At 36.3% G+C, this 14,600-nt stretch overlaps 1 protein-coding gene across 40 annotated transcripts in view; it reads left to right on the top strand.

Moving 5' to 3' along the window:
* The window catches only part of LOC139676164 (pro-resilin-like), a 50,733-nt gene extending 36,381 nt beyond the window's left edge, over positions 1–14,352 (top strand). For 20 of the 40 annotated variants that reach the window (XM_071564833.1, XM_071564828.1, XM_071564818.1 and 17 more), the window contains 18 exons: positions 620–649; positions 1,918–1,959; positions 3,728–3,766; positions 4,479–4,517; positions 4,778–4,816; positions 5,198–5,236; positions 5,602–5,640; positions 6,426–6,464; positions 6,903–6,935; positions 7,274–7,309; positions 8,063–8,092; positions 8,783–8,818; positions 10,477–10,515; positions 10,913–10,951; positions 12,147–12,185; positions 12,741–12,779; positions 13,433–13,462; positions 13,861–14,352. In XM_071564833.1, the coding sequence (XP_071420934.1) occupies positions 620–649; positions 1,918–1,959; positions 3,728–3,766; positions 4,479–4,517; positions 4,778–4,816; positions 5,198–5,236; positions 5,602–5,640; positions 6,426–6,464; positions 6,903–6,935; positions 7,274–7,309; positions 8,063–8,092; positions 8,783–8,818; positions 10,477–10,515; positions 10,913–10,951; positions 12,147–12,185; positions 12,741–12,779; positions 13,433–13,462; positions 13,861–13,959 (726 nt within the window). In that variant the 3' untranslated portion in view covers positions 13,960–14,352. The remainder of the gene's footprint in view (positions 1–619; positions 650–1,917; positions 1,960–3,727; positions 3,767–4,478; positions 4,518–4,777; positions 4,817–5,197; positions 5,237–5,601; positions 5,641–6,425; positions 6,465–6,902; positions 6,936–7,273; positions 7,310–8,062; positions 8,093–8,782; positions 8,819–10,476; positions 10,516–10,912; positions 10,952–12,146; positions 12,186–12,740; positions 12,780–13,432; positions 13,463–13,860) is intronic. The other 20 variants (XM_071564792.1, XM_071564804.1, XM_071564798.1 and 17 more) reach the window with 20 other exon arrangements.
* Positions 14,353–14,600: the final 248 nt, after the last annotated feature.

The raw sequence follows: 14,600 nt of genomic DNA, 5'->3' as shown, positions 1-14,600 counted from the left end.
ACTGTCCTTTTTGCCCAAAGCCTCAGTAACACATAATTTTATTTTTGCAATGTCATTTGGACATCCTGCAAACCAGAGCAGCCAGCAGTAACTGGTTGGCAGTTGTACCTGAGCTTCTGTACCTGCTTTGGTGCTAAACATTTTTTCTGACACATTTCATGCAGACTGAATGTGCAAAGTGAGACACTGAATGGTGAACTCCTGGCCACCTCTCAGTTGATTTTACCAGAGTAGAAATCCCCTGTTTTCTGTATCATCTGTAACATGACATAGCACTGTATGTATTCCAGGTGCTCTGGCCTCTCTAGGGAAAAAAATTGCATTCTGTAGTACTACTCGAAACTTTTTACTCATCCTTTTTGCGAGCAAGGTTTTTAAGGTAAAGATTTTATTTAAGAAAATTTGAAGAAAACAAAATGAACATTTTGTTACTCCGTCAGAGCAAAAAGTGCAGAAATAGTTGCATAGGACAAAACAGACTCATTTTTACAAGTTGGGCAGTTAAGAATCTATCTTATAGATTGCTTACCTGGGATAGTAGAAGTAATTTGAGTTGTACCTGGAGTCCATTCCAGTTCTGTGCTTTTGATATCTTAAGTACTTTCTGCATTCTTTACAGGGTGGATGTGATTGTTCTGGGGGAAGTCCTGTAAGTGTTACTTATTCATTATACATTTTATTTTAGTAAACTATTTTACTGGAAAATTATCTGCAATCCTATTTATTTTTAACTTACATACTTGAATGTACTCTTAATGTCATGTTGATTGTTTCTTTGGTGGCTTAGATGTTTCTGGTAGGGTAGGAGTTATTTCTCATTATGCCAAATGAAGAATTCAGCATTATAGAATCATTGAATCATTTAGGTTGGAAAATGTCTTGAATCCAGCCATTAACTCAGCACTGCCAATGCCACCACTAAACCATGTCCCTAAGTGCCACACGTACACGTCTTCTACATATCTCCATGTGTGGTGACTCAGCCCCTTCCCTGAGCAGCCTGTTCCAGTACTTTCAGTAACGAATTTATTTCCTAATATCCAATCTTAGCCTCCCCTGGAGCAACTTGAGGCCATTTCCTCTTGTTCTATTGGTTATTAGTGCAAAGAAAGAACCACCTTTCACCTCACCATAACTTCCTTCCAGAGAAGGTCCCCCCAGGCCTTCTTCTCTCCAGGCTAAACACCCGCAGCTCCCCCAGTTCCCCTCATAAAGCTTGTGCTTTAGACCCCTCATCAGCTTTGTTGCCATTTTTGGACATGCTTCAGCACCTTAATGTTTTTTTTGTAGGGTGGGGCCCCAAACTGAAGACAGGGTTTGAGGTGGCACCCTCACAGTCACCCACGACTAAAGGGGAATGATCCTTTCCCTGGTGCTGCTGGCCACATTATTTCTCATAAAAGCCAGGAGACCTCAGAGTTGGCAGCAAGGTCCATTCTCTGAGCAGTGACTGTCAGTTACCACAGAGTATTTACAGAGGTGTGCATTAAATAGCAGAATTATTGAAAAAAGGTCTGTCATGAAAGGAAGCTAAAATAATATCAAGTCTATAAACCACTTCTCTCTTGTGTTGCTAAGCCCATATGAAATTATTTAAACACATGAAACAGGGTAATACCTGCTTTCTAAAGCAAATCATGTGTGGTCAATCCACATGTAGCATGTAAAGGACATTTCTGCATCTTGGGTGATGTTCGTATTTTCTAGACTGTGGGTTATGGGTAGATACAATGTGATACTTCATGATTTACAGTCTTCTGGGCCATAAAAACTGTTATGTTGGCAAGCTGATAGAAGTAAGTGAAGTGCGATTAATTTCAGACTGTGAAAAGGCATTTTAAGGTTTTGTTTCATTTCAAGTTTATGATCAAAGACAAAAGTTAATTTTTCTTATCTCTTTTCTTTCCCACCTTATAGGGTGGATCCCCTAACTTAGTCAGAAGTGATTCCTCTGCAAATGTAAGCAATGTTCATCAGCTTTTAAGTGTGCCCTCTGTTTGCTTTGTCAATATAATGGCTGGAGAGGTCAAAAGAGTCAGTGCCTAATACAAGTCATACACTTGTGAAAATAATATACCTGAGTTACAACCAAACATACACACAGAACATTCATGCAACACTCACAGTCTCTCCATTCGAAATAGTTTTCATGCAAAGAGAAGTCTTTCAATGAAAAATATTTGTCAGAAATGCAGGTACATAACAGCATAAATATTTACTTTGGTAGTCTGTTCCACTGCCTCCTTTGGAATTCTGTAAAAATATGTCCCAAGGACATGGATTTATGTGATTGTATTCATAGATCAGTCATTTAATGTTGCTAGCCCTCTCATATGGGTAAGAATATTTTTGCAGGATAGATCTGTTCACAGCATTCCCAAGACCAGTTCTTTTCATTGTGTATTGGAGAGTCATCATGTATATCATGGGAGCTCTGTATGTGCTGCACTAAAGGGAAGGAAAACATTTGGGTCTTTTTGCATGTTGCACAGAACGCTGTGGGACTGTTATCAGAGTGCTGACTTACACAAAGCTGGCTTGGACACTGCTACAGAAATGTACCATACAAACATTACTATTATCAGATAAATAGGACTGGTCTTGTGCTCCATTGGAGGAATGAGAAAAGCCTATATACCTACAGTCAGGAAAATATTCTTGAACACCTGTGTTGCACATTCTTCATATTATTGTTGTTGGTATTTGTTTTCTTTGAAGCTTCCAATTGAGACTGATTCTTTTTGGTTTTTTACTGGCTTGGCACAGCAGCTTGGAACTGAGGACTGTGCATAAAGACTGAGGGAACACAGTAGTAGTGTCTACATCAACAAGTACTCCAAACTGCACCAGTGATGATGAACTGATGGCCAGACTACACATATTTCAGGAATGGTCTGCTGTGGTCTGGTCCCACAGACCAAAAGTCCACTTACTCTCTGAATCCATTAAGTGTGCCCCTAAAGAACATTCTACATTTTAGTTTAATCTGAAAGGCATCCAGTTAATTCACTCTGAGACCACCCCATTATGGAAAAACCTACTACAGTGAGTGGGAACTATCAGGACTTGTGTCTCAATGGGACACTCCTGGTCAGCACTGTAATGCATAGATACCCCCAGTACCTCACCTTGGCCAAGCAGCTTTTGCAGACTGTGGGTAGAACTCCGTTCTCCCCCAAGTACATGTTGCAGTTTACCTCAGACCATCATCTTTAATATCTTCTTTACAGGGCAATTGAAAAGTCATTTTACACAGTTAAGATTCATGAGGAAGGACATATTTCTGATACATGTTTCACATTATGTATCGAGCACAAAAGAGGTTATCAGTTTAGCAGATCTTGAGGAAGTTCAAAGGACTCTAAAGGTCCACAGTACTCTGCAAGAATTAATATTAAGACTTTATGTAAGGATGTCATTCTTCAGTAGAGTGATTTTAAACGGAAACAAATGAACAGCTCATCCTTCAGTCAAATCCTTTGAAGTGAAATAACCAGTATTTCCTTTCTGAAAGGGCTCTGGAGGCAGCCATTTCCTCTTTAATTTTAGACGTATTAACAGAGTAAGGAGGGTTAGATTTTACATTTTGAGTGTATTTTAAACCCAAGCAAAAAAATTTTAAAATATAAATTTATATACTTCTATCCTTCAAGAAGTTTACCTTTGAAATAGTACTTTTAAAGAAAAATAACTGTTGCTTTGGCATTTGTTTGGGTTTTTTCCTCAGGACTCATCTTCTTCCGGAGGCAGTCAGTACGGTAGCCAAGTAAGCACTCATCCCAAAAGTTTTGTCACTTCTGAAAGTGATGGTGATTCATTCACTCAATTTAATTCAGTTTTTGTATGGGAACTATGTATAAAGAGCAAAAAAAAAAAAGACCAGTAAATGAAATTCACTGACCATGGGGTTTTTAGCAAATAGTTCCTTTGTTTCTGGGAAACTTGCATATTGAAGCTATAAAAAATAAAATAGGTGTGGGGAAAGAATGAATCAAAATGCAGCAGATTTTATTCCTAGTGGACATAATTCCACAATGAAGAAAAACAAATCCAACCTCCCCCCTTTAAAGAGACTTCTTGTTGTATGTGTTTTCAGTAAATTTGCTAAGTTGGTTTTCAGAGGCCTGTTGGGCCAGTATTTTACTGCTAGCTTTGGCCCAGGGCTCAGCTTTCCAGATAAAGCAATGCCATTCCCCAAAAATGAGCAGAGAAAGAACTGGAAATAATTCCAGTTTAACCTTCCCAACTGGCCACACAAACAAGAGTATGTTTTTGCCTTTCACTCTTGCTTAGGAACCCAGGCATTTCTCCAACTTACCTTGTAAGGCTTGAACTCTCATTATTAAAGTATAATGAAAGTCCTGCTCACCTGTCTTCACTCTTACCTTATGTTCTTGCTCCTGTTGTCCTGGGAGAGTCATGTTTTATTTTAAGGAAATCCTACTGCAGGTAATTCACTCATTTGGTATTCTTTACAGGGTTCATATTCCTCTGGAGCGAGCCAGTATGGAGGACATGTAAGCTTTTACTTTTAATATTTTATATGATATATATATTTTTACAAGTATTTGACTTGTATTAAGATCTTAATATTTCAAGAAAATTGACACTGGTCAATCCTCTGTAGTAATATTGCAAATTCAAAGAAGAAAAAAACACAGAGTTTATTCTGGGATAATTACACACAAACAGTAAAATAACAAAATATAGATCTCTTTGCTGCTTGGCTCCACCAATTAGATATTCAGAAATAACTAATTTTCAATACTTTTTCCAGGGGCCATCTTCTTATGGAGGCAGCCAATATGGTGGACAAGTAAGCATTAATAGTGCCCGTTCTTGTAGCTTTGACATGCAGAGTTGTAGTTTATTCACTGTCTACCTGGCTGTCTATCTTAGCTTTAATTTAATCTAAAATCTTCTCAGTAAATCTTTCTCTGCAGTGCTCTGGTGTCACAGTGATTAAACAAAACAAGTTCAGATGAAGATCATTATTTAAGACTCAGAAAAACTAGAACATGAAATACGTGGTTGACTCAGTTGACTCCTGAAATTTGCAGGAGTAAAGGTTATGTACTTCTGAAAGAAATAAGTACCTCATGAAGCTTACAAAAAAATTTAAAGCCTTATGAAATGATTCTCTAAGTCTATGAAATAGGTGTAAAAACTTTCATTTTCCTCTTTTGTTTATTTCCAGGGTTCACCTTCCTCAGCAGGCAGCCAATATGGTGCACAGGTGAGAATTCTTTGCTTGTAATGTTTACTACTTTATGAAAGAGATTTGGTAGTGCTCTGTGTAAAAGAACATTTTAAGTAGATTGGGGTTTGTTTGGGGGTTCTTTCCCCCATGTTTTAATTAATTTGTTGCTAGGTATAGAGTAGTTATAAATATATGTTATAGAAAGCCATAGAAGCAATTTTAAGATGCAGCTTCTGATGCATCGTGGTAAATGCAGATGAGTCACCCATTTTTGCACAATTTGGCTCAGTCCACTCACAGTTCTGCAGTGAAAGAAATCGGGCACTTCTCCTTCATATGGAGCATTGTTCAGGCGAGTAGAATGACAGAGATACAGATAACTTAATTCTTTTTTTGTTCAGGGTTCACCTTCTTCAGGAGGCAGCCAGTATGGAGGACAGGTGAGAATCTCTTTCTGTGTAGTTCTTATTCTAACACACAGTTCCAAAACTTCATACTTTTATATTGACTGAAAAAATATTTTGAGTAAATTCTGTCAATCTGATAATAGATGATCAGGTATCTAAAGATGTATCTGAAAGAATACAAAAACTGTGTAGATCTGGTGCTTCTGTTGTAACACAGTAAATTTAGTTCTGGCCTTGTTCTACCCTCCAACCTGCCCAGCTGCTATCATGGTTTCTTGGCTCTAGCAGTAAGGAGTGGCTGGAAGCAGAGTGCACTCCTCTGCCTCACTTCCTTTGGCAAAATGCCGTATCAGAGTTGATGTGGGAGAGCAGTATGTCTCACAAGAGGAACAGGACAGAAGGCCACGAGTTGCTAAGAGGTGTTCCATGCCCTTGTGAAATGAGAGATGATGGATAGGATTCCTAGCACTGCCTAGTGGTATAGCCTCTAGTACGGAGTGGCATCCAAACAAACATCCTTAGCCTCTGAAAACATTTATTGTCAGATGTTTTGGACAGGGGATTAGAGGAGAAAGAGATTTTCAGTCCAAGTATAGTCTCACAAAACTACGTATATATCTGAATAGCTCATGATCAATATTATGGAAGATACAAATGTTAAGGACCTCCCTAATTTGCATAGAACACATAAAGCAATAGGTTGAGTGTTTATCTTCCTGTAATTATTCATTGTGCAACAGAGAAAGAAAATAGTCTTTCTTTAAAAAGCTCTTAAAGAGGCTTTTTGATTTGAGAAATAATTGGCACTTTTGCTTCAGGGTCCTTCTTTCGCAGGGGGCAGCCATTATGGAGGACAGGTGAGAATTGTTTTTCTATTTCTGGGTTGTTTTTTCCATTTTTCACCTTCCTTTTATTTTATGAAAAACAGAACATTTTTTTGTAAATGAGTAGCTTATGGCAAAACAGTGTTTAGGCAGAAAAGATCAATATATGACTTTCTGCCGTGTCCTCCCACTAACTTTACATAAATAAAACATAGAAGGCTGCTGTGAGCACACAATGCAGGGCAGCAGCACTGCTCACACCTGCTTGAAGCTGACTCTGATTCAAACTTCATTGTTCTGTTTGCATAGCAGCCACTGTAAAGGCCAGTGGATTCCAGTAGGGTTATAAAGTAAGTGCTCAGGTTTCTGTGACACTTAAATTCATGGAAGACAAATAAAAGTGTGTTTTGCTGTGACTGGTTGTAAGTTAAATAATGTGCAACAAATATAAATGCTTTCTCATTTCTTTAGGCTTCTTCAGGAAGCAGCCAGTACAGTGGACAGGTAAAACTTCTACTTTCACAGTATCTGCAGTTCAGGCACACAGGACATTAGGAAAACAGACCTGTATTTTTTGCAAAAAAGGAACATGCTAAAAAAAATAGCTTTAAGGCAGGCTGAGTGAGGATTGCAAAGTATGGTATGTCAGATCATGGTAGGAGCAAATAATACAGGGCCCTGTGTGACTGCAAGGAAATGCTTCTTTAACAGGACATGGTTCAAGAAGATAATTTTTTGTTGCTTTGTTTAAACAGGAGCAATTTGAAAAACTGAGGGCTGCAGAGAAAAAGTGAGAATGTTACTTAATACCACAGAGATAATTAGTTTCTCATTTCTTCCAGGGCTTTTCTTCAGGAGTCAGGCAGTCTGGTGGACAGGTAAGCTTTTCTTTCTTGGCACTGTTCAGTTCTGCTAGTGCCAGGCACTCACAACTTGTTTTGTGTGGCTTTCCTGCACAAGAACTGTTTCCCTTCACACATTTCATCCAGATTGGATGTGGAAAGTGAAACACTGAATAGTGAACCCTTGGCCACCTCTTAATTAGTTTTATCAGAGTAGAAATTGCCTCATAAGCCTCCACTGGAAGTCATCTTTAGTGTTTTCTGTAACATCTGTAGCATGAAAGAGTACTGTATGTATTCATAGACTCATACAATATGTGGAGTTGGAAGGGACCCATCAGAATTAATCAGTCCAACTCCTGTCTCTGCGCAGGACACCCTGAGTCACATCATGTTTCCAAACACTTCTTGAACTCAGACAGGCTTGGTCCTGTGACCACTTCCCTGAGGAAATTCTAGATGGTCTAGTTTCCTCAGGGGAAAAAATAAAATCTGTATTACTATTCAGAATTTTTTACTCCTCATTTTAGTGAGTAGGTTTTTAGTGTAATATTTAAATGAGAAATTAGAAAATTATATTTATAAAACTGATCAGTAAGTGCACAACTATCCTGAAAAGGGCAGTAGAGAGAGAAAGAAACTACTTTTTAGCTGAAGCTTAGTGAGTCTATGAGCAGGATTTTATAGTCCATTTGCTTACAGTTAGCAGAATGCAAGTTTGATTTGTGAACTCACGGGCCTGTTGCTATCATAGATCCAGGAAAGTAAGTTTGGTTGTGTTTTGTACAGGGTGGGTGTGTGTGCCCCGGTGGAGGTCCAGTAAGTATTCTTTGTCTTTATATAATTTCTCATAGTATGTACATATACTGGAAAATTCCCAAGGAGCTACAAATCTTGAAATAATTCTATCTGTGAAATTCTATGTATGATGAAAACTTTTTTCACATTATACTAAAATGAGCAATTTTGAATCTGCTAAAGACCAAAATATTAAGTGTACAACTGTACAATTGTAGTATTGTATTCAAAACCAACTACTCAGTTTGTGAGAGAGGCCTGGGACTTTTCTAAGAATCTGTTTCTCAAATATCTTTTTGGATGACGGTTAGTAACAGTATGACTGAACTAGTAAAACTTAGATCTGAAATCATGGCCCCAGATGCTTCCAGCACAGCAATGCATTTAAAAAGTTAAAGCTATTTCCATTTTTCTAAGAATCCCAAGTGTTGAAAACAACCCATACATTAGAATTTATATAAACAGGAATTATATTATTATATAATAATTATCACTTACATACACATTATATATACGTATATAAACATATATTATTTGACATATAAATCAGGATCAATCAAAACTAAATCCTTTACTTGTTTAATCAAAAGTATAGTAGTAAACACTGTCAAGGACTTGATCATTGCAATAGGTCAATACTTTCCCTTGTTTTTCCTCTATGTGACATTGAATTTAATACAGAGTAAACATTTCTATTTCTGTTGAATCCAGGGCTCTTTCGGAGGAACCAACTACCAGGGTGGACAGGTAGGCAATTTGTCTTTAACATTTACACTGATTAGTTTCCCAGGAAATATTCCTCAGGAATAAACGTGGCTCAGTTGCCATATTTGCCCAGAAGCCATTAAATATTGAGCTCGGTTTAGTCACAGAGATAGGGACAATAATTCCAGAGAGTGCATGAGGCTCTGACTGAATCACTCTTGACATTTCAGCTGTATCTTTCCATGAAATAGAACCAAGATTTTACTTTGTAGTTATAGAAGCTTTCTTACCTTGAAAAATTACTGAAGAATCATTCACAAGGTTGATTTTACTGCATAAACCACTAATATGATGTATGGATAATTAATCATTTGCTACTGCATTGGTAACTGTGTAAAGTTCTTCCAATTAATCAGTGTCCAGGAATTTTTGATGCCAGATGCTATTGAAAAAATTATCTATAAAAATTTCACATTCTTTTTATGGAGTTCATCATATTCTGGAAGCAATCAGTATGGTGGACAGGCAAGCAACTTTTCTTTGTTTCCAAGATCACCTTTCTACTTGCTACTTATTAAATGAAAAGTATGATGCAGTGTGTACTGACAGTCAGTTTTTCAGAGTCATTTTACTCTTAATAAATATTTGAAAACAGGGACCATCTCTCAGTAACTGAAATGGAGTAGCATGAACAAACTTCAATTTAAAGAAATTCCATAGATCATAATTCTAGTTGTTTTACCTCAGAATGCCTCTTATCCCAAAGGGATAATTTTAATAAACTATTTTTATGTTTGTTTCACATTGCTATTACACCAGTTCAAAATATATTTTCTATGCTATTTTTCAATTATATTGAAATTATCTTTTTTTTTTAATTACATGTTTAGATTATATGTTTGGAAAAATTTGGCACAAAATAGACTGATAGATATTGCTTTGAAAATGTAAATTCTGGTGTGTTGCACCCAATAATACTATTTTTCTCATGTTCAGCTCCAATTCAAGTCTCTCTGATTTGTAATCAGCTCACTGAGTGCCTTCTCTAGACTTACTAGTTTGTCACTGATTCAGAAATCCTACTAGTGCAAATAGCTGACAGATGTAATGGAAGGCTGTATAAAAGAATGGACCTTGCTTTTCATTAGTATTATTGTGTTTGCAATGTTTCACTCTGCTAGACTAAAAAAAATAATTTCTTTTTACTCCACTGGCAAGCACTGGAGTTCAGTATCACTCTATTACAAAGAAAATCTCTTGTAGCATGGAGAGGACTTTTAGCAGCTACAAATCAATTTTTTCCCGAATTACTTATTTGGAATAATAAGGATGCTTTTACAATAATACACACAATGCTCTCTGAACACATATGATGTAGCAGACAATCACAAATGGACTTTTTTTCTCTTGAAATCCATATGTGAGACAGTTTAGATCCATTTATCTGTGGAAAGGAACAGTCTTAGCAGGTGTTTTGTGACTTTGCCCAATTTACTACTTTCAGCTGTTAAGGAAATTAGAGGCATTGTCAAAAGTCTTTCACTTCATCTGTTTAAATTAATATACTTTCCAGATTGTTACTGAGATCTTCAGTTAAAAGGCCTTCCGTGATGTTTCATTCCACACAGAAAAAAAACAAAACAAAACAAAACAAAGTAACTGCTGTTAATTAGTTAATTTCCCCTGACTCTTTTTAATAGGACAATTTTCCCTCAGGAAGCAGCCAGTATGGTGGGCAGGTGAGTATATTCTCTTTCCATCTCATCACTCCTAACTCTTTCCTAATGTACTTTCTGGATCAGATCAGTTAATGCTGGAAGATACACTAATTTGGCCATTTTATCAATCCTAAATAGCTGAGGTAATACTAATTGAAGTCATTTCAGCAAGGTGAATAAAAGATTTGGTTACTATGAATTACTGCTCTGTGAAAAACATTCCTTTAAATGCACTATAATCACCAGACTGTATTTCATAACAGTGCTTTAGTTCAAATTGCCACTGCTTCAGTGTGCAGTACAGAGTGTAAGTTTTAGGTACCACATTTACTGGTTTTGTTCCAACAACATCCAAATAAGTTTGTCCCAAGTGCTGAACAAATTGCATCAAGACAGTCACAGAAGGTTTTCATTACAGGGCTCTTATCCTTCTGGAGGCAGACAACATGGTAAACCAGTAAGTCCAAAAAATTCCAGTTTACCTTTCTTTTTTCTTATACATCTGTTAAAAACCTGTATCTAGTTATGGACCAGACAGTTTTCCCAGAATTACTTTAATATGCAGAGAGTGTCACATGATTTCCTTATCTGGGATAATCTCAACAAGTGCAAACACAGTATTTATTTTCACACAGTTCCATTGTTTTGACACAGCATTTTACTATGTAACTGAACTTCCAGTAATCACAGAATGAGATCACAGGGGTTTATTTCTAATTTGGTTTTGTTTGTTTAAGGAACTTCTAAACAATTATTTCTGTTTAAATTCATAATAATCATACACTTTGTCCTCAGGTTTCATCTTTTCACTAATTTTATGTGCATTTGTCTGAAGTATTTCTGACTTGCTTTGAAGAAAATACTTTTTATTTTCAATGGAAATAGTAGCTGCCATTTAATTATTCATATGTTCAACTTCTCCATTTGAGACTACCGGTTTTACTATGTAATTTGGACCTTGCTCTTGTCACTCAATGGCAGGAGATACAAATAAGCACACAAAATGTTTTACCTTATGGAAAAGAAGATCTACCTGTTATTAAAAAGTGGGCATAAATGTTACATTTTCTAATGAATCATAAACATGAGACATTTTGTGTGCTGCATTTGATGGCATTTCTTCAGTGCTTGTAACTTTTCCTGTTGGCAACGCCACTCAAATGAGGAGTCACTTTCTCAGAAAACTGAGAATTGACTTTCAAGTATTTAATTTTTCTGTATCCACTTTTTTTCTCAGTTACCTTTACTATTAGATCTTTCTTCAAGTAAGAGCTGTAGAGTGAAGGACTTTAATGTTGGCATTTTTTGTTGTTGGTGTCCTTTTTTCCCCCAATGTAACCACAGACTGGCACCAGCTGAATTAAAGTTTTACTAGACCTTATCATTTTTCCATTCCTTATATTAAACACATCACAACTACAAAACACTTCTTTCTTCTTGAGAACTCTGTAGGATAATCCCTAATAAATCATTTGAAAGAATACTTGTAACAAAAAGTTGTTAAATATTTGCATTTCAGATAAGGTTTTCCCTGGGATTTTTGGATGACTGGACACAACACAGTGTTCATTTTCCTCTGGTCCTTTATTACAGAGAGTAAGAATATTTAAGTGCAAATAGACGTAGAGTCAAAAACAGGTATCTTTTTTCAGGGTTCATCTTCCTCGGGAGGCAAACAACAAGGAAAGCCAGTAAGGATATTCTTCTTTCAGTATTCCACAACCAAGTTAGAAATGTGGATAATGGTTTTTTAAATAGGTACAATAATGAGTGTAAAATTTAAAATTGTGTTATAATGGTAAATGTCTGAGAAGAATTACCCAAAAAAATGGAATATTTTGTTCAAACTTGAACCCCCAAGATGAGGCAGCATTTATTCCTCCTATAGCAAAGTTACTCTGTTACTTACACATAGGAATATGTTTGGATCATTCAAATGGAAATTAGCAATAATGTATTTATATATCAGGGTAACTGTTTCAGTTTCGAACTCTGTAGTTCAGTCAATGACACATTGCTTTGACATATTCCTCTGAAACTGCTCATGGAATAAAGAGGACATAGCTGTACTAACTTGAGACCACCCAATTAAAAGAGGGGGGAAAGTGTAATGAAAATGGGCAAATCAAAGTCAATATCGAAACTACCAATATCCAGGGAATTTTCAAGACTGGTGTGTGCTCTCTGAACACTGTTCACTGAGAATCTCATACTACAAAATTAAATGGTTCATAATTATTTTACAGGGTGGCTCTGGCTCAGGAAGCACTTATTCTGGAAAAGGGGTAAGAATACTTTCATCATAGCATTTTTGTCTTCTTTGCTTAGTAAATAAAGAACCTGGGTGGTAGGTAGAGCAATTTGGGGATGATTTGGTCTGAAGAGAACATTCTGTATTGGTTCCATTTGTATTAGAGCATATTTAAAGAAGCCATGTGGAAAATAGGGCCTTAGCCTGTGAAAACAATTTCAGAATCTGTTACATTTTTCTGTTCTTTGTTTTGTAAATACCTGTTCTCTGTGTAGATTTTATAGGTTGTGCTCAGTTATTCCTTCACTTTTTTTTTTAATAAGGTAGATTCTTGAGATTTTCACTGGCAGGATACCTGGTTTTGTACTTCTCTTTTTATCAGTACTCATCATTTTTTTAACATCTTATTTCAAATATAGGGATGGAAAACTCTGTATCAAATATGATAACAGACTGAGAGAAATAAAAACTTTTGCCCTTCCATGAATTTTCACTGAATTTTTCAGATGTAACAAGAGTATGTCACTAAAACTATTTGCTTTATCAATGCAAAGCAATTTTCCTCTTGAACAACTTAAAACCATGGTGTAGGTTCAGCTATTAAGATCTTGTTGATCACTGGCAAAAACTGTGTTCAAAACCACTGGGTGGGAACACTTGTAGATTTGTTTGTTTGTTTGTTTTCAGCAGTCACCTTCCTCTGGAGGCAGTCAAGTGGTAAGTACTTTTTCTCTTTGAAGTTTCTACTGGTTTCCCCCTATGCATATCATAGAAAACTAAAAGTGTTGTTTATACTGTGAGGTATCTGTCAAATTTCCTGAATCTGAATAAATGAGAACACATGTGCAACATAATAAATGGGAATAGAATCAATAAAAGTGAAGTGGGGCCACACAGGTGCTTTATGCATTTGATCCTATCACCTGAAAACTGAACACCTGTTAATTTACAGGCACTATGGATGTGACACATGATCCTTTTAACATCAGAAGTGTCTATGTAATAGAAGGGGCTAATAGGAAAAGATTTCTCTGAAACTTTCTGTTCTTTTATTGTAGTGATAAATACAATTATTTTGAAACAGGTTTATCAAATTTCTCTCTTTTTTTTTATAGAGCTCTGCTGGGAAACACTCCACTTCCCAACTCCTGATGTTATTCAGTGTTTTGAGTGCCTTTGTGCTGTCTGCTGCTACATCGAAATGGTCTATATGAACTTCTGAAGAGCTGCGTGACAACCTAAACACAGATCATATTCCATACTATTAGATTAATTACTTAATATAAGGGGGAAAAAAAGAAAACAACCTTAAGTCAAATTGGCAGATGCTGCTTGGCTGTTTATGTTGCATGTCTAGCTGATATGTCATGCCTCTCATTAGTTTACCTCTGGTTTTAGTCATTAGTAGATATAATTAGTTTTGTCAGTGTTTTAGGCATCATTTTAAGTGAAAATATTGTACCCTACCTATATGATTTATTTTTATTTCCGATAGGGAATGCAATGAACACCTACCTGAAATGACTGGTGTGATATATGAACACTTAGAAAGTATTTGGTTATTAACCAAAGTGGACAAGGTCAAATAAATTGTACATCCAAACTGAGCACTGTGCCTGATCATTATCGCATAAAGTAAGGCTGATGGAAACATCTGACAAGCAGTTCTCTCTGGGACAGAACAGAAGATGCTAAAACAGTGTCAGAGTATTGGTTTTAGCCTATTGTAATCAGATGCATGTTCAATATGGAGAATTGTGACACAAAAACAAATATGCCATGGGACTGAAATTTTTGTGGGTTAACTGAAGTTTATTCATTAAAAAAGTGAAATAGCTCAGAGCAAAAAAATGCT

Source organism: Pithys albifrons, chromosome 10 (genome assembly GCF_047495875.1).
Source record: "Pithys albifrons albifrons isolate INPA30051 chromosome 10, PitAlb_v1, whole genome shotgun sequence".
Taxonomy (NCBI): domain Eukaryota; kingdom Metazoa; phylum Chordata; class Aves; order Passeriformes; family Thamnophilidae; genus Pithys; species Pithys albifrons.
The sequence above is the reverse complement of the archived record's forward strand: the minus strand, read 5'-3'. Positions and strand labels throughout refer to the sequence as shown.